At 31.5% G+C, this 20,305-nt stretch overlaps 1 protein-coding gene across 1 annotated transcript in view; it reads left to right on the top strand.

Annotated features, from left to right (window-relative positions):
- Positions 1 to 19,791, top strand: part of LOC125068045 (matrix metalloproteinase-2-like) — a 150,076-nt gene extending 130,285 nt beyond the window's left edge. The window contains exons 5-12 of the mRNA XM_047677020.1: positions 10,841 to 10,990; positions 14,699 to 14,844; positions 16,182 to 16,340; positions 16,424 to 17,055; positions 17,403 to 17,544; positions 17,625 to 17,784; positions 17,879 to 17,982; positions 18,182 to 19,791. Coding sequence (XP_047532976.1) covers positions 10,841 to 10,990; positions 14,699 to 14,844; positions 16,182 to 16,340; positions 16,424 to 17,055; positions 17,403 to 17,544; positions 17,625 to 17,784; positions 17,879 to 17,982; positions 18,182 to 18,450 — 1,762 coding nt within the window. The 3' untranslated portion in view covers positions 18,451 to 19,791. The remainder of the gene's footprint in view (positions 1 to 10,840; positions 10,991 to 14,698; positions 14,845 to 16,181; positions 16,341 to 16,423; positions 17,056 to 17,402; positions 17,545 to 17,624; positions 17,785 to 17,878; positions 17,983 to 18,181) is intronic.
- The last annotated feature ends 514 nt before the right edge of the window (positions 19,792 to 20,305 follow it).

The raw sequence follows: 20,305 nt of genomic DNA, 5'->3' as shown, positions 1-20,305 counted from the left end.
AACATTGTATGAAATTTTTTATTATATTTTCCGGATAGTAGAATAAAACCTAGTACAGAACAAGAGGTACGAACAAAGGGTACCTCGGTGCGGCGCCCTCCAGGGCTTTGCACCCTGCACTCGACTTGAGATAATACTTTATGTAACGCCCTAGCTTAGGAAAAAACTAGAAAATCGCTTACTAGCATGTTCCATATTTAAGTTAATGTTTAGTCCGAGTTTAGTTAAAAATATAATAATAATACTTAGCTACAAATAATCATTTATTTTAATATAAAAAGCAGTTTTCATTATTGAAGCTTAATTAAATTAATACTCATAATAAAAATATTTTTTCTTTAATAATGTAATTTGACCTGACGTCAATGAACAAAATACAATTTTAAGCAATTGATTCGAATGCAATCCTAATTTACTTCATACTTAAAATTATTCATTATTGTCATTTCTACAACATAAACCGTATTCAGGTCCCTAACCTTCAGGACGATGCTCCTAAAAGATCATCCATGTCAAACTGCGATTCAACTTAGATCGTAAGAATATATTAAAACTCAACGGTATTTTAATATTTGGAAAGTTTCTTGAACACTTGAATTCAACTAGTACTTGAACTTCCACGAACGCGCTCATATTTTTGGGTCATACCGCGGGTAACTTTATTCAGTCAGTCAGACCGTCGCAGTAGTAGGTGCTTCAGAGTTTGTTCAAATATCATTCTTGTTTGAAAAATATTAGGTACATAACACTCTTCTTGTTTGTCTTGAATTATTACATAAAAGCCTTTATAGTTTATCCTAAATAATTTAAATTGAACAATTGAGGGATTTTCTTAAGAATCAATTTTATGTAAAAAATATATTTACAGAATAAATATTAGTAGTGACTTTATTTTCATTTTAACATTCGACATTTAAACGCTATTAGTACAAAATCTTAAGAGGAATGTGTGGCTCACCATCGAACAACTGCTGCCAATCTGCGGAAGTTATAAATTTGCGTAAACTTGTTTGACTTGCGAATTTCCGATGTTTGTCCGGACGTGCGGGTCCATTTAGCCGCTAACTGTTAACTTCTCTGCAAGTGCCGATAACTGAAATTGTCTAACTCATTTAGAACGTACATTATCAGTCTCATAGTACAATACAAACAAATGGTATAATAAAAAAAACACTGTTACTTTACTAAATTATTCAATAATTTAAACTACTGTAAAATGCTTCATTTTATTTTATTATTTATTGACCCTCCTCCTAGGTGGATGTCAAATGAAATTTTTCTTTTTAAAATACTAACGCAATATGCGGGTAGATCCCTACTGATAAACTCCTGTTTGAACTACCCAACTGAGAGGAAACGAAATATAACTCTCACCTGCTTATTATGTAGATATAACAGCCGGATTACTTTTACCTTCTTTCATGGCGATGTAATAAAATTCAGCTTAAAAAGTACGTAATAGTTACCCCGATCCTCACAGCTATACATATATAAATATTGGAATGTTCTATAAATTTATCAAGTAAAAACATTTGTGAATTATATTCTGTTTTAATTAGTCACGAATATAATAAATAACAGAAATTGTCATAAGCATAAGTCGTCTCATAAAAAATGAGTGAGCAGAGCGGATAGGATGGAGCTTCTCATTTTAAATGTATCAAGAGTTTACTAAGAGTTGCAACGCTGAACCCGGCGACGGGAGTGGCTGAAAACAATCTCAACTGCGTTAATCACTTATTTACGGCCCCGGTCCACTCCGCCAGAGTATTTCTAATGAACGTTGAGAATTCTGGGGAATCCTAATGAATCGTGGGAATTTCGATTGTAATGAAGCAACTCGACTCTGCAATGACGAGTTTTCAACGGTTTTGTTAAGTCTTATTGCGTATCGTAATCGGACATTGTTGGCGTGCATCGAGAGCAACGCGGGAAGTAATTCCATTGGGTTCCGCCGGATATATCTCCCGAGCGCAGAGACCTACGACTAATCGGTTTGTCATTTCCGCAATCGACCGCCACGACGCCGTTTTGAATACTTAATATTTATCCTTTGTGTACTTCGATTATTCCTGATTTTACAATAATTTACAATAACACCTAAAAATCGAATACACATGTTAAATAAACAATTACTTTCTATTTACAAAATAATACTAATAACAGAATTATTTGTTACTGTTAAAGAAATATATATTTTTTTAATTCTGTCAAAGGAATGATAGTTTTTTTACAAATCTTTATTTACCTGCTTAGGTCGAAACTTGCACTTTATTGAGCTGAAATTTTATATACCCGTTTAGCGCAGTAACAATTTGCAAGCTTGTAAATTAAAATGTGTTAAAGTTTGGTGGTTTTAGCTAATTTTATTTATCAGTGTGTGATAGTTGAGCTTACAACATTTTTTAAAGAAACGAACTCTTAATTTTTTGTTCTTTCAGATAGCGAAGTAAGGCTAATTTTATATAAAAGATTAAAACACTTTTCACAACGCACAATTGTTGAAAATTTTATTATTTAACAGTTGCTTTTTTAATCCAAGTTGATTGTAGCTTAGAATTCTAGCGTCTTTTTGTTCAAAAACTTCAATTGGCACTTTAAAAATTCAAGACAAACGCTTTTAGTGCAGCACGGTAAGGCAGCAGTAAAAATAACTTGGGACTCTTAGAGCTCTCGAGGTGCATCGACTTTAGCCGAAACATCAAACAGAGCCGTTGACTTAGCCAATGGGGTTATTGGATAGATAAACTATAAACTAAAAGTCTGCTACTCGCTCTTGGAACTCTTTTGACATCAGTTTCTTTTTAGTTCACTCTGAATATAAGTTAGAAAATCTCAGAAAATAACCGTCCAATTTTCCAAACTTGTTAAAATTAGATTAGAGATTAAACTTTAAGATGCCGTGCCCTCTTAACAGCAATCCATGTAGTTGGCAATCTCTAAGTCAAACACTTCTTAACTTTTCTTGTAAAGACTCGACTGCATAGTGATAAAGGGCGATCGATAGCGCTCTGTGTTGAATATTTGTTTTTTCATATGACCTTTTGACACCAAATAATGAAATCGAGATTTTTAATTATAATATAATCCAAAATAAATACACATTAATTTTATTTAGTAAATAATTCGAATGTATTTCAACATTCGGATTTTTAAAACGGTCCCATAAACTGATAAATAGTATTTAATCATTTGATAGTTGATTTTACTAATAAATAGGTGTTATAAATACAATACCTATGCTATTATTATTTTTTTAGAAGTCTTATTTATAACTTGATTATTAATACATATCTAACTTTTAGTTATTTTACTAATAGATAGGTGTTATAAATACAATACCTATGCCATTATTATTTTTTTAGAAGTCTTATTTATAACTTGATTATTAATACATATCTAACTTTTAGTTTATTATAATCATAAGCCAATTATTATAAATACTGACAATATTAAGAGGGTTTTATTTTTTATTTCATGTTTCAACACAAATGTATTTATGATGATTATTATTTTATAATAATACTTTGTTTATATCTTAATGGGGTAAAGCTTTGTTTATAATCAAGTTATATAGAAAAGTGAAAAGTTAACTTGCGTCTGTTATAAAATAGTAAATGTAATTTAAGTTTGCGTATTCATATTATATCTTAACTGTGATCTGGGTAATATCTAAAAATGTAGTAAAAAAAAAATCTGTTCGAACTGGAAACACAAAGTGATTTCAGAAAAAGTAAAATTACTATATGTTCGTTATGTTGTTTAAAGTTACTATGAAAGATTTATCAATTCTATTGATATTCATTAATTTAGAACATAATACCTACACAGGACACATACATTTTATATAGATTTGAAACGACATCTATGACATCTAAACAAAGGGTGCAACATTCAAGCGAATATTACATATTTTATTATATATTTTTGGTCATTCTAAAAATAATCGAAAATGTTTTTTTTTTTTATTATATATCGCCCGTGTTAACCCAAATCACATCCCAACAAAATTACCTATTAAAATTTCATCTTGGAATATGCGAAACCCATGTTAAAATGATATTAAATAACGACTACTTGGTGTGGTTCCAAATGCATATTTTTATTGCCGTTCCTCAAATTTATTGTCCTTAAAATAGGGAAATTGAAGTCTGATGTCCCATGAGTAACAATGTAGTTAGTATTCACTATTGAGATCGCCTCAAAAACAGTTAATTATTATTAATTTTCATTTTTAATGTATATATATATGTAATAATATACTCATTAAAAAAAGTAACAAAAACATGAACAAAATACATATAATGTTCAAAAGACAATACTTGCTTACGTTTAATTAAATTCTGATTCCTTACTCTTGTAAAATTATCTTCAGAATTAAATTATAATGTGAAATATATAAAACAAGAAATAACCACCGTCACACCCGCGTTATTGCACCAAGCGTCTCGAGTTTCCAATTATATCTTGCAGTTTAGCTAACTCATATAAAAGTTCCGACCCATGTCTTTAACTAGATCCCCACGATGCTTCGTCTAAGGCTATAATCATTTCAAATTAATCCATAACAGTTCAAGTACACTTCAAAGTTTGTTATTTAATTATTATATTTTTATAGGGTCTTTTAATTTGTTAATTACGATGTATGGTTTTCAAATTATTAATTAATGTTCTTGATATTAGTTATAATGACAAAATCAGATAAATCGCTAGGTTTGATACCTATTTGAATAATTTGAAAAAGTTCTCAGAATTTCTTACAAAGATTATAATTAGTACTAAATAATTATTCTCGTAGGCTTTATTGAAAGACAATATAATTTCCTTTTAGAATCGTTTCACATCATTCCACATTATTTTATATGACATTCCATATAAAACTAGTAATTAATTAATATTTAAATATAGATCGCAATATACACAAATTGTAAACAAAATAGTTAATATATTGCTATAGCTTTTATATAAATACTGACATTGTAAATTTACTTTTTCATGTTTACAGTAGAACACTTAACTGTTTATTATGTTCCACTTTTTCAATCCCGTCGTAATTTCATTAAGTTGCTAGTGACATCACGAAGGGAATATCGTGACAGCCTACGCGAACCGGAACCGCATTCGCAACACGGTTATGAATATCAAAAGTGCTAACGGTGTTCGTCGATGCAATCATGTCACTGAAAAATCGTTTCAATTTGGTAGCAGAACTCGGGCGGAAAATGGCGGCACGGGTGCGAGCGCGGCAGCACCGAGCGGTAATATGCTATTACCGTCGTAACAACGTTACTCCCGACTTAATTCTGCCCCCGGCACTGCACCGGCCAGATTCGCTAATTTCTCTTATGTGAGACGACGAACATCAATACCCAATTTGAATATGAATATCTCTTAAAACGAATAGTTGTCATTATTATCGTTAACTCATTTTTGTTTTTGAGCGTGAGTGTGCTTATCATAAAGATTTTGAATTTATTGTATTTAAAATTCCATTTATAATAAACATGTTATCTTCGATAAAGGAGATGAATAGCTAAATTTAAATAAAAAAAAACTAAGAAACATAAATTTCCCTTATACTTTCCAACCTTTTTCAAATAATAATATTTTTTCTTATATAATTTTAAGCATTGATGTATTCCCAGAAGTGCAATATTGTATTCCATGTAACGGTAGCGATAGCAATCCTTGCCTAGATATTCAACTAAATCCCGAAGGAACATCAATGGTTCTCTACAATGGCAACGGTTAGCGCTGGCTGTCGGCCACATCACATTCAAAGGAGCTATTAGCAAAGCACACCGATAGACGTCAATTGAGTTTGAAGGCCTATACAACAGAGTAGTCAGGTTTAATCGCAGAGACGAAATAACATCTAGGTATATCAGCTTGTAGACGAATTGTTAACGAAGACAACAACGACTTACTCGTGTAACTCTTCCTGTATTGTTTGAGTGAAATTGTGTGAATGAGACATGTTTAAAATGTTGAAATAAAGTATAATAAATTATTTTCTTTCTAGATTTATTGCATAACGGAAATATACATATATAATCGCAATAAATAAAATAATCCTACTTGAATCGAACAATAAAATATTATCAGTACGAAAGTCAACGAACAGGCTATTCTAGGTTATAGGAAGGCGTTTGAGCGTGTAATTTTAAAATGAAATCGCTGCATTCAAAATCGGTATTTTCTTATATTCATAGAGTTGCTTCAAATCCCGCTTTACTTCGAAGAATCGAGGAGATAGACTGCTATTGAAGTCCCCGGTGAACATCAATGCCTATTGCCACGTCGCTTATCTACAATATACGGTGTGAGAAAGGCGCTCAGGGAGATGGGGTCGTTTTAAGGAGAAAATGCAACTCTAAACAATTATAGCCCATCCTTGAAGCATAATGCAATAATAACTTGTATTTGATTTAAATTTCATACCTATAGTTTAGGAAGTATCGTTTTTGTTTTGCTAGGTTAACGTAAATAGTATGGGCAATACGATTGAAATTGGTTATATTGGGCGTACCAGGTGTATTGTATATTCTTCTGGGTTATGTTTTATTTTATACTAGCGACCCGCCCCGGTTCGCTTGGGTGCATTGCTGGTACTAAATATACCACAGAATGTCTTACAACGTTCACAGTTTTTTAATCTTTAGATACAAACCGGTATGTACCTGTCTTTTAAATCTGTGATATATTCGAAAATATTCATTTAAATTACATGTAAAGGGCCATATTGATCAATGTTAAATGCATTTAAAGTACTTAATTAGATAGGGATTAATGCTGTATTACTTAAAATCGTTTCGAAAATAAGCCATATAGCATTGCGGACTTTTTTGAAGACCTTTTTAAGATGTTCAATACTGTAGTACATTATTTTGATCTATCTCGAAGATTTCAGCCAGCGTTTGCAATGTAAGCTCAAAAAAAATGTGTTTTTTTACGACATCACTTTAGAAACCTCTAAATAAGTGTTTCTCTGCTATATTGTACGTGTATTATACATATAAACCTTCCACTTGAATCAATCCATCTATTAAAAAAACCGCATTAAAATCTGTTGTGTAATTTTAAAAATCTAAGCATCTGCAGCAGGGACAGGCAGCGGTAAGCGACTTCGTTTTATACTATATAATGATGATGTTTTTCGATTAAATTGGCTATACACTTTATTATCGAATGGGTAAAATAAGTATTGAAAATATTGTTTTAAATGTAGAAATTTAGAAGAAACTTTTCTACTTTAATCAATGTTTTCACATCGTACCACGACAATTTTTAATATGCACTTTTCATATTGCATAACGCGTTTTCAAAAAAGATTTTAAGTTAGTAAATTAAAGTAAAAAAAAAGTTTAAGTTAGTAAATTTTCAAAAGTTATGTAGAATTGTAGACTGATTGATAAACAACTGATTAGTATAATTGGTAAAAATTATGTGTTAAATTTTGGTCGGGGTGTATTAATTTGAGTACGTTTTTATTATTATTAACAAGTAAGATAACGGCTCCATATGTCGACGGAGTTGACAATCGTTTTGACAGGCGGCCGGTGTCGAGGGGTGCCACGCCACGGGGGACCACATCCTACTGACATTTTATTATTTTTATGCTAATTTCTCCACTCGAACCGTGAAATAAAATGTAATTTGAAAACTCTTTTCTCTTTCTCCGCGTCCAGTCATCGCTGTCAAAATATTTCACTCTGTTATTTTTGTAAAAAATTAAAAGGTAGATTAGGGAATTAAATTATATTAGGAGGTGTAGATCCCAATGTTTTATGTCGCGACATCTTTTCTAGCTACGCATAAATGTAACTTGAAACAAACGAGAGCATGGACGAATAATTTTAATGGCTCTCTGACAGATTATTTCAGAAAATTAAATTTTAGCTCGTTGGACACAGACCATAAAGTTCATGCTTACAAATCTCTTTGTTATGACATCGTAACGAGATTATGTCCATTTCGACGTGAAGACGTCGCCATGTCGTCATGATATCGCATGTTTTATTATTTTATGCTATAAATATTGCGTCCGTCCGCTACAGTACATGTTACAAAATCAAATTCATATGTACATAAGACGAAGCTCAAAAAAATAATGTTTTTCTCAAGTTCATACATGGCCGAAATAAAAGGCATGGACAATAATTTTTTGAATACGAAAAATCTACATTGAAAAATTGAAAATATTTTGGAAAAGTTCTTAGAAAGTGACCGTTATTTTTCTCTATGATAGAACGGATGTTTCTTTCTTATCTATCTATAAAAATATATCACATGGTGGTGATCCCTTTCTTGTAAAGGCCCCAGGGTTAGAACCTCTATTGTGCTCCCTAAATCCGGCCCTGACTATACATATAATATGATTACTTTGTATCAAGTATGTTGTTATGAAAAATCTCGATGGACAAACGTTGCCGTTCGAACAACCAGTCACGTGTTCACGTGGCATCACTCACGTTTCTTAACTCGAACTAGAATAGGCTTCTGTTTGTCCGTAATGTCAAATAACCCCAACGTGCCCTGAAGTCCTTCAAAACCACTAGAAACTTATTCGTTAGCTCACGCGTATTGCGAATGAAAATTATTACCAACCCAGCTTTTACTTTCCAAATTTATTTTGATGTTTATTGGGTTTCATCAGCTTTTACAATGAAACCATAAGTTTATTACGTTTAAATATAGTTGAAACGTCATAAGACGAACGAACTTTAAAACTATATTAATCTATTTTTTATTGATTTATCGATTGAATGTATTATGTACTCCTCATTCGATTACCCTTTGGATAAAATGGTTTAAGGCAAAATAAATGTTCTCAAGCATACGCACATACACACGTTACACCTTAACTCACACACTGAGTTTGATTCTGTCTAAAAACACAGAGTCAACCTCTATTAGGATATTTTGTAGTTTAGAGCTTCATTAATAAAAAAACTCTTTTAAATCTTTACACATTAAACTTCGGTAATTATATTTCTGGTCGTTTTTGTTTTTAAATTACACGCGTAAGTTAGTCTGCATTCAACCACGCTCATTATTTCGACGTGACATTACAACATTAACTTTGAAATGTGGTTGCAAATTTCATCCAAAGTTTGCAATTAACTAGTCGCCTGATGTAATACGTAAACGAGTCTTGTTAAAATAGCAATAATACATTTTGAACGTTGAAACTATATATGTATAGTCTATTATAATCTATACTGTGAAAAAATGTCACCTACTTTATTCGATGTAACAAAATTAGCGCCGAAATGAACATTTTCGCTTCCAAAACATAGTTCATACTCTCTTTCATATTTCCCCAGTGTCCCTTAATAATGTTATTGAAATAATTATTAACAACAGCGACGGCCAAAACCGGCGTTGGTTAGTTTTAATTACCCACGAAAGCTATATTTTATTTAACAAATTTTGCTGCACGACTGTTAACAGCTTATTATAAATATGGTTAAGCAAATCGGATTGTTAATTAAATAAAATATTAAAACATTAAATACGCTGTACAGTTGTGAACATTTGTTTCATACGACTTTAAAATTTGCACATCAAGCTAACTCTCTAATGAAAACTACGTGCGGGCCTAATGAGATCACTCTGTGAATGTGACAACGCATAAATCTAGCGTAATAAACGCAGCATCCGTTAAATAGGGCCGAGGCAGTCAAATTGTCCACAATGCGATTATTCCATTACATGAAAGCTGCTACGACCACAAACTGAAATACACACTAGAGCGTTCTACTTACGACCTGCGTCCGTCGTCTAGTTTCGTTAGTAATGTAAACCTTATTAAATACTCGGGAAACATTAAAACGTACGTATAGAGTGAAATCTAAAACGATATGTTTTTCATTATTTTTTACTTACGATAACAAAAATACCGATGACTAAATTACCGATAATCTTTTTGGTAGCAAAACGTAATATTCATATTTATGTAAATATGATATAGTACTTGTCTTCATTTAAATTTAAAATAATATTGTCTCATCTGTATCATCTACCCCTTTTAATTCCACTCCATATTTCATATGGATAAAATATATGATATTATTTGATAGTGAGATAAAAAAATATATTATAACATAATCGGAATATATACAAATTATAAAAAAAATACAATTACAAGGGGAAAGCCCCTTGCCATCTATCCTAACGCAAGCTTTTACCACGTCCCGTGTCTTTTCTCATATGCATTTATTCAAGAATCTCGTAATATCGCAAAATGTGTACATCATTTATTTACAAAAGTGCTTCAAATTTATTTGACTATTATTTTGTTAAAGATTAATACTCGAACAAATTAAACCAATACATGGACGTTTTTTTAAACATATACATGAACGTTTTTTTAAACATCAAATTGGTAATTCAGTCTTATCCGTAAGAGGTGCTGCACTGACTTCTTGTAGGCCTTTTTGATACCGGTGTATCAATGGTACATTTGATGTGTCTGGTGATTTTGTCAACGTTAGCCATACCAGCGGCTCAAAAGCACCTTTAACCAAATGATTGCAAAATATTAAAATGTCTTCACTATTGTTCAATTTAATATTCATGTATTATACATGGAAACTTTTCAGAGACAAATGATATTGAAATCCCAAGCATAGAAGAAGTAACCGGACAAACGAGCAGTTCAGACTAGTTTTATACTATTTTAAGAAAAAAATATTTCAATAAAGATTTAAAGACATGTGATTTTTTTTATTTTTTTCAGGCACTTTAAACTTATCAAACAAATAATTAAATAAACACAAAAACAAGAAGTAGTCTTCATATTGTATAGCTGATAAATGACTCTCTTTTTCCTTTACAGTCTGTCTCAAGTGCGAAGACCATCGCAGCTGGACCCGCACGGTACAAGAAGCGTGCTCGCACGCGCACTCGATGTTTGGGAGCAAGCCTCAAGACTAACATTCACGGAGGTCAATTCAGATGATGCTGATATTGTAGTTTCATTTGCAAAGTAAGTTTTTTTTTGTTTTGACACCCGTTTTCTATTTTTAGCTTCCTGTACCAAACAACATAATAAAATGAGCTTTGTTTAATAACTAAGAAAGTTAAAAATATATTAGAATTATTTAAATATATAAATGAAAGTACTGCTTAAATACATTTACATTACATAAATTGAGTTTGCAATTTTTTCGCAATTAGCTCACTTTTCTTACTAAGCCCAAACATTATGATGTGTACGTTATTATTTATACGTTTCTACAAAATACAATTTTTTAATAATATTGTTTTAGACGGACATTTTGTACATTCGAAAAAGTATCAAATACGTTTCTTGATTCATTGCGCTGATAATAAATAATAATCAAGCGAGGATTTGGGGGACACGTCCTATCCATTTAAGGGGATTTGCGACATTCTCGTGCGAGGCATCACAATAAGATTCGAACAAAATACTTTTAACATTAAAATCTAGAGATATTGGCGAACTTTATTCGCAACTCGAAAAATATTGGCCCCCTTTTCTCATAACGTCTCAAATAAAAGGAAGGAAAAGGCCCGTAAGAAATTATTTGTAAAATGTAATCATTGCTTAAAAAGAAACCGAAAAGCGTTTCGGCTAAAATAGTTTAAAAAATAAAAAGTAGATTATCCATTTCGACAACAATAGTCCGAGCATTAAACGATAGGTAGTCTATCGTTTTCATTCAAGGTGAACCGTTTCTACTCGATTCAGTTTTACTGAAAGAACGTGACTTGCTAAATTCACTTTGCTATTAATCTAATAGGTCCTTCTCACGGTAAATTGTATCGTTCACAATGCACGAGCTTTATTCATAAGAGTAACATAATTTTACTTAAAATAAAATATCTACACCTTTCCAATAATTTTATTTTTCTATGTTTATTAAAATCATAAATCACAAAGAAAAATTATTTAGGTAACAAAAATTCAGAAGAAAATAATCCCACGAAATGAGCTACACAAAAAATACAAATTACGCGTAGTCGAAGACTGGAGTTGCATATCGAATGAGCGTAGGGCGAAGTTTCGCTTATTAGATCACCGTAGACGACGATATGAGAAAGTACCAGCGACAAAAACCTCAACTGAGGACATATTGCGGCCGCCATATTGCTGGAAACGTTGCAAACTTGCAGCATAAAGTTCGCTGTGGTCTACATCAAATTTTCTCGTTTTTTTTTTCTTAGAACTATGCGAGCGGCAAGTTGCGATCACGCGCACTCTTTTATTAGTTGCGACGGGATACTTCCGAATGCCCGACACGAGCTCAGATATCGTATGATAACATTTCCAAACTTTTAGTCGAGTTACAAGCTTCTTATTCGAAACAAAGACAAGATGTAACAGTTAGGTAATTTCGCTAATGTTTCTTATGAAGTAGTAAATAATTTGTTCAAGTATTGTTTAAGTTTTTACTTATTGTATTTGTATGTTAAGCTGATAGAATATATTATTTAACTTAAAAAATTAAGTTATTTCAAACACTAATTACCTAAACTACTATACAATTTATCTTATTCTGTCGTCAGTAATTAGAAATTCAAATATAAAAGAGCATTGCACACGGTTAAATGTGTTTCTATTATTCATAAACACTATATTTTTATACCACAAATAAAATGATCTCATTCGATTTCGCAAAAATGCAATATTTCGATACATTATGTTACTTTTAATGGTCTTTTTTAAATCAGATTTTTTTTGTCAATTCGTCTATAGATCTAGCCAATCTTAAACTAATTACAAAAGTTGTTTTGTTCATTTAAAAATAACTTCTATATTTTTTAAGTGTTCTATATTTCGCTTAATGTCTAAAAATAATGCAGTGATTACAGAAAGCACAGCGTCTTACTGTATGCGTCTGCAGATTTATTACTCCCATAAACTGATATGACTCGAGCAATAAAGAATTCATACAATTTAAAAGCTTCTATATAATTTTCTACGAAATAAAGTAAGGCATAAAATTGATGGACGTTAAACTAAAATGTTATTATAAATTTGATATATTTCTACAAAATAGTATGTGACTGAATAAATTTCAACGGAAGAATTCAATTAAATTAATTGTTGAAATAAACTGTCACCACCACATAAACTACTATCACGTCCATCTATGTACTTTAGATAGCGGTGTACCATATACTCGTACACCATCACCGCAATAAATCATCCTTGAACTCGGAAACTTTCCATGCGAACCCATTATATTGATGGCGTATGTCAGCACTACGCTTTCCCATTGGAACGGAAAGGGTTTAATATAGACGTCGTTAATACTCATATTTCTAACGATATTTTTAATAACGTTAAACAATGTGATAAGTACTATTGTTACTACTCCTTCACGTTATGACAAATCAATATCATTTATCTTTCTTAATCAATTCAGATTACTATATTGGTTTGCTAATACCATAATAAATAGTTCCTACAACTTTCAATATTCATTAAAATTTAGACGTGAAACATTAATCAGAAGCGTAATTACATATCGAGACTTGTCATTTTCATCAAATCTTAAATTCAGTTCAGGTCCAGTTGATTTTATCAATACGAAATATTGTCAGCAGAACGACTTACCATCATTTTCCAATATTAATATTCAAATAAAGTCGCCTATTACATAAATGTTTGTGCATTTAATAGCTAAATGTAATCACATCACAATAACAAATTATGTCCTACCTTGCTCCATGTGCACTAATAGCGGAACTTTCTCAAATAAACTCAATGTTCTACTAATAATACGTGAAATATTCATGGATAAAGTCTTTTCGCTATTTTGTTTGCACGAAAAATGATTAGATTGGTAGTGTCCGAGGAGGTCCCAGGGGGGAGGGAAGTTTGATTGCTGAGCAGACTCGACGTCGACCACAGTTGTGTGTTGAAATGAATACATTACTTTAGTTTATTTTCATGCGTCAAAGTCATCACGTAATTAACATAAACATAATTATGTAATCATAAATACTTTTTGTCGATTATTAAAATATATACTTCAACACCTTAACGACAAACATAAACTTCACTTTATTATAATCAAATATATGAGATAATCTAGTCTGTGATAATTAATTTTCTTTTGTAAGTTTAAAGTAAGGTAGTTAACTGTAGTGTATTTTACTATACGTTTCATTTTAACTGTGTACTTGTATACGTTACAATCACCATAACGAATACTATTATCCCATATAAAAGTTGTTAACACAAAATAGATAACGTTTAGCTTAAAGATAGTGCAGCTGCGTTTTATAGTTTCGATCAATAAATTTTTCGAGAGCTCTTGATGAGTAAGGCAATTTCGATCGCGTTGCATAAGCATTTTCTAATAACTTAGAATTGAGTTTCACATATACCCTTATAGTGCTTAAATTGTATTTAGACTACGAAATAATAAAAAAACTTGATAGTAGAACCTTGTGCTAGCCGTCTGGAAAAGTACCAGTCACTCATTACATAGTCTACCAAACAGTATTATTTAGTATTGTTGTATTTCAGTTTTTAGAGTGAGCTAGTGTAATTACTGGTACATAGCACCGTACATCTCAGTGTTCATAGCGTAGCAGTGATGCCACCATTATGTGGCTTATTTGCCGATCTACGTACCCACTTCAATAAGAATAAAATATATAATACTTAATTATTTTATTTTAACAATATACAAAACTTTAAATCACTTTTTTTATTCAGGCGCTACCACGACGATGCATATCCATTCGACGGACGCGGTTCGGTCCTTGCTCACGCCTTCTTCCCGGGTACAGGCCGTGGTGGTGATGCCCACTTTGATGACGACGAATTATGGTTGCTTCAGCCAAACAATGACGATGAGGAAGGTAAGACATTTATTGCATTACCAATGTATACTTATATATACGATTTCCAAACAAGGAATATGAAGTCTAGAAGACTAGACTATAATAGAAGAATAGAATAATCCACTAGTTGTCGTAAGTCTTTGCAAAAGGTATACCTAATTAAAAGTTCACCTTGCTATTTACTACATACGTAAAATAATTAAATTGAAATTATATTTAATTTTTAAATAAGTAGGCATGTGGAAATAGTGAACTTTTACGACACTTCGATCTTTTTTTTGTACCGATCTTTCTATCATAAGATATTGCGTAAATTATTGTAACCGTTTTGAATAATTTAATTACTTGCTATTGAACTTATGTATGAGTAATGATTAAAGTGTTGTAGGCTCATTGTAAATTTTTATTTAATAATTCAAATTAATTTTAACATTTGAATGATGAATTTGAATTTACAACAAATATAACGAATCTGAATACGGGTGGGTACGCAAGATCTGAAGGCAGTTAATCTAGCCAGACATTAAGCTTAGATATAGAGTGGCATGTTGGACATGACACTGTATATTCTCAACTAAGCTCCAGTAATACCTAATATATCATCATACCATATTATAAATTGTTTAATTAATATTGTTTCTGTATGAAAATCATGTAATTTATTTTGTTTTTTTTTTACATTAATGATGTACGTATAAAAATAATTCTGTGTACAGACAATTTTGCATTTTATAAGGGTAATATTATATTATTAGCCTATTTTAACATAAAATAATAGTTATTGAGCTAGTTAGGTAATTAACCAGTTTCGAAACGATAGTTTTTCCACGAAAAGTTCGCCGGAAATGAGCATGTCGCGGTCAGCTATGTTTTGACATGCAAATGGCGGGGAAGGGCTATAGGTAGAATGAGAGTAGTCTGAGTAGCACATGTACTTACTATGTAGCTATAGTTTCGTTTAGTACATTGGATGGCAGAGTGTTTGTATAATATTGAATGATTGCCTTATTGCATAATTATTAAATACTTGGTTTTATTATGTTTTTATCATTTTATAATAATGTCCAACAAAGAAAATGTATATAAAATTTATTAGTGGAGGCAAACATTCCGTCTACATCACTAGTTACTAGCGACAACATAATCCCGTTCGATGCATGTATTACAAATACGATCGGAACCCAATACGAAGCCCGACCGCAGCGCCGACACACTGAACACAACTACCGTGCTAAGGTCGCCCTGTAACACCACACGCGTGATAATTCACCCGAACAACGGATATGTCCACGCTTTGTGTTCTATTTCCACAGCCATGTTCAAACATTGACCAATATTGATGTATTGTTTTACAGGAACGTCGTTGTTCGCTGTTGCTGCTCATGAATTTGGACACTCGCTTGGCCTCAGTCATAGTTCAGTAAAGGGTGCACTCATGTTCCCCTGGTATCAAGGTATACAACCAAATTTTGTTTTACCAGAAGACGATAGGAATGGCATTCAACAGATGTATGGTAAGAATTGCTTCATTGATATTTTATTACTTCAATTAATTATACAAAAATCTGAATATTTGTTCATGGCCTTTGTATTTTAGGTCCTAAAGTAAAGAGAACATGGGCGAAGATTCCTTATTATAGGCCGATGGAAACTCCACCAACGACAACGACAACAACAACAACTACAACCACAACAACAACGAGACGACCCTATATACACCAGCATCACCCAGAACGCCACCCTAACCATCGTCCTTATACTCCCTATCCACGCGCACCTAGTAGAAATCCGACATATTATCCCGAAAGACCTAGTTATCCAGACAGGCCGCATTATCCTGAAAGGAATTATCCAGAGCGAAATCCTTATTACCCAGATCGGCGACATTATAATACGACTGAAGAGCATCCACGGCGAACTAACCATAATCATTATCCTCGTCCAACTGAAACTACGACACATGCAACTACATACCGCCCGCGTTATCCCTACGGTCGTCCTGAATATCCAACTCATCCTAGACCTAATTACCCAACTGACTCTGGTCAAGATTACCCAAAGAAAAAACCTTATTATCCCGTGAAACCAACCACTGTTAAGACAACCACCATCAAAACAACCACCGTAAGACCGACAACCTCATCAGATAGAGACAAACCTGATACATGTGACACTAATTACGATGCTGTATCTCTAATACGTGGGGAGCTCTTCATTTTTAAAAATAGGGTAATTATTTCAAATTTTATTATTTTATTTAATTTAATGGATTTCATGTATTTATAGTTTTTTTTTCAACTTCAAATGGTTGTAGTTTTTACATTAAACACTGTCACTCTTCTTGAAACATACTCAAATGAGGATATACCGCTTTGAGTAAATCGAAACATAATAAAATCGATCTTTTTTTAAATTTTACTTTCTACTAATTCACATGATACCGAATATATAATCGTTTTTTATTGATGACTAAAATCATTATACAATTAAAAATTAAAGTTGATGGATAACCTTCTTTTGAAATTCGCCCAACAATTTATATATATTCATTATTAATACATGGATTATTTTTACAGTACCATTGGAGGATAGGAGCAAATGGTCGATACCCGGGATACCCGATTGAGATATCAAGAATGTGGTCAGGATTACCTCGAAATCTTACTCACGTTGATGCCGTATACGAAAGACCAGATCGTAAAATTGCTATCTTTGTTGGTACGTTACATGGAAATGTACTTTATTTTTTTTTAAATAAAGTTATTTTTATAATTTATTAACGTTAAAACTATTTTTAGGCAAACATCTCTACTTGTTTGATTCACAATATTTAATACAAGGATATCCTAAAAACCTAGTTCAACTTGGTCTACCCGAGAGTGTAGAGAAGTTGGATGCTGCCATGGTTTGGGGTCATAATGGCAAAACATATTTCTATAGCGGTTCAATGTATTGGAAGTAAGTTTAATTTTTGTATCCGTACCACGAACACTTACATTAACGCTTACTACTCTTACTACTCTTCTAACATTTATTTTTCAATAATTAACAGGTTTGACGAAGACATTGGAAGAGTTGAATTAGACTACCCTCGGGATATGGCGATGTGGAAAGGCGTTGGTTACAACATTGACAGTGTGTTCCAATGGAAAGATGGTAAGCTAACATTTCAAACCAACTTTAAAAACCCCAAGCAAAACTACCAATATTATTACTTATTGGCATTATTAATTCCAGAACAAATTAAACTTTACTCTGTAAGAAAATGCGTATAACTATTACGTACTTAACGCGAAGCGGTGTGCTCGTTGGCATAAATAATGCTTATAAAAATCTTTATGAATTCCATTCACAGGTAAGACCTACTTCTTCAAAGGCAAAGGTTTTTGGAAATTCAACGATCTTCAAATGCGAGTGGAGCACGAAAGGCAGTACCCCTCTGCACCATTCTGGATGTCATGTCCGACTGAACGCGCTGGCCGCAGAGCGCCGTTCCGTGCACCCGCCGCTCCCGGCTCTACGCTCCGTTCTCCTAGTGCCGCATCCAGACATGCTATTAATATCCTGCCATATGTCACTTCCCTAGCTCTAATTTTTATTCATTATATTAAATTCAGACTGTAAATAGTATATTTATTATTTCTGAATTGTGTGCCACTTTATTAATCTAATTAAAATTAGAGATGAAATAAATTTACATAATTTATGCATAATAATATGTCTGATTTGACAAGTACATATCGATATTGTCTGAAATAAGACTGTAATAAACTGCGCAAATGATGCACTGCCCGTCTTAGTAAGTAAATTATTAAATTTTGTATATAAAGTAAAGTACATTTAACTCTTAGCGTAATGTTAGAAATGAGACATTTTGTTTTTATTTTAATGTTGTATGTACATTTTGATCTCAACATGATCGAGTTCTTTCGTTAATGTAAGGTATAAAACACCATTTATTTAGCTTCTGTACAGATTGTATTGTCAGTTAGTGTCAGTATTTATGTAATATAAAAGTGTATTTTCATATATAAAACTTGAAATATATCACAAATCTTGTAATTAATTCCTTAAACTACATAGATAATCAAAAAATGTTTATTGTTGTAATGAAAATATAAAAATCCACAAGTATGCCTTAATAGTGATAATGTTTGATTATAGTGTAAAATAGCAACACTTACATACTAATATACAATTGTGTAAAAAAAACAATTATTCCTATGCTGGTTAGAGGTTCACATACTCGTAATTTGTAAATTATAGTAGTAAAGTATAATAAATGTTAATATTTAATGTAGTCATTTTCAAAAATTAGTAATATATAAAAAAATATTTTGATTCCATATATATGAAATATATTGTAATTGTCTTTTATAATCATTAATAGAATTTGTATTATTACATGGAATATTTAATCAAGAACAAATTTCATTCTGTTGATAAAATAGCTCGTCTATTTTGCCTATTTAGCTATATACCAAAAGGTTATATTATAAAATACCTACTAACCAATACATAAATGTTGGTAAAGTAATTAATACCTTTTTGAACTTGCAAAGTTACATGAATATTAAGTAATAAATACATAGCATGTGTACTGAATGATTGCCAATGCATGAGTGAAACAAGTGGAGCTCTTCAGAATGAAAATGGTGCTTTTCATAGTTAGTTAATGTACAGAATAAATTGAAATTAAGTATTTTTGTATGCTATCGTCTATAAGTCCTATAAATATGGACAATTAATATTTTAAACCTACATAATAATAGTATTCTTCCATAATAATCCTATAGTGTTATATCATATTAATTACCTTGTGCAATTAGCTAAGGAAATAGGCATATTCTAAGCATAAGTATTGTTAAAATGGAAAAAAAGCCAATTTCTGTTTTAGATCATTTTTATACATCTCATCTCGTCATATGTTAATTATTGACAAGGAATGTTTTTTTTTTCAGTAACTTTGTCACAAATAATTTAATAATAACTGTGATATTTACGTTTATTAAAAATATGCCATTGGCAATAAAAAAAAAAACAAATTTGTAACCTTTTTAAAATAAATGCTACTCAATAATTTGTAACTGCTGTTTAAAATAACATAAAAGTTACTTTTAAGCTTATTAATTAAGAACAAATAAAGAATTTTTATTAAGTTTCTTGTTTTATTGAACATGATGTATTTTTATAAATTATATCGTGGATTGGTGAATTATTAACTTAATTTTATTTTAATTTATAATGGAATAATGTCAAGATAAAGAAGTAAAGCTCACAAGTAATTTCAAGTATCACTTGGAAATTTCTTTAGAGTAATATTGAAAATAAAATTATAGTTCCTCTTTTATTCTTATTAAGATAGAGACGTCAATGATAACTCTCATTATTATATTTATTAATAAATAATTCTCTAATAAAGATAAGACAAGATCCAGTCTGATGATGATAATAATGATGATGAAGATCTAGTTTTCAG

Source organism: Vanessa atalanta, chromosome 13 (assembly GCF_905147765.1).
Source record: "Vanessa atalanta chromosome 13, ilVanAtal1.2, whole genome shotgun sequence".
NCBI classification, from domain to species: domain Eukaryota; kingdom Metazoa; phylum Arthropoda; class Insecta; order Lepidoptera; family Nymphalidae; genus Vanessa; species Vanessa atalanta.
This window is presented reverse-complemented; position numbering and strand designations above follow the sequence as displayed.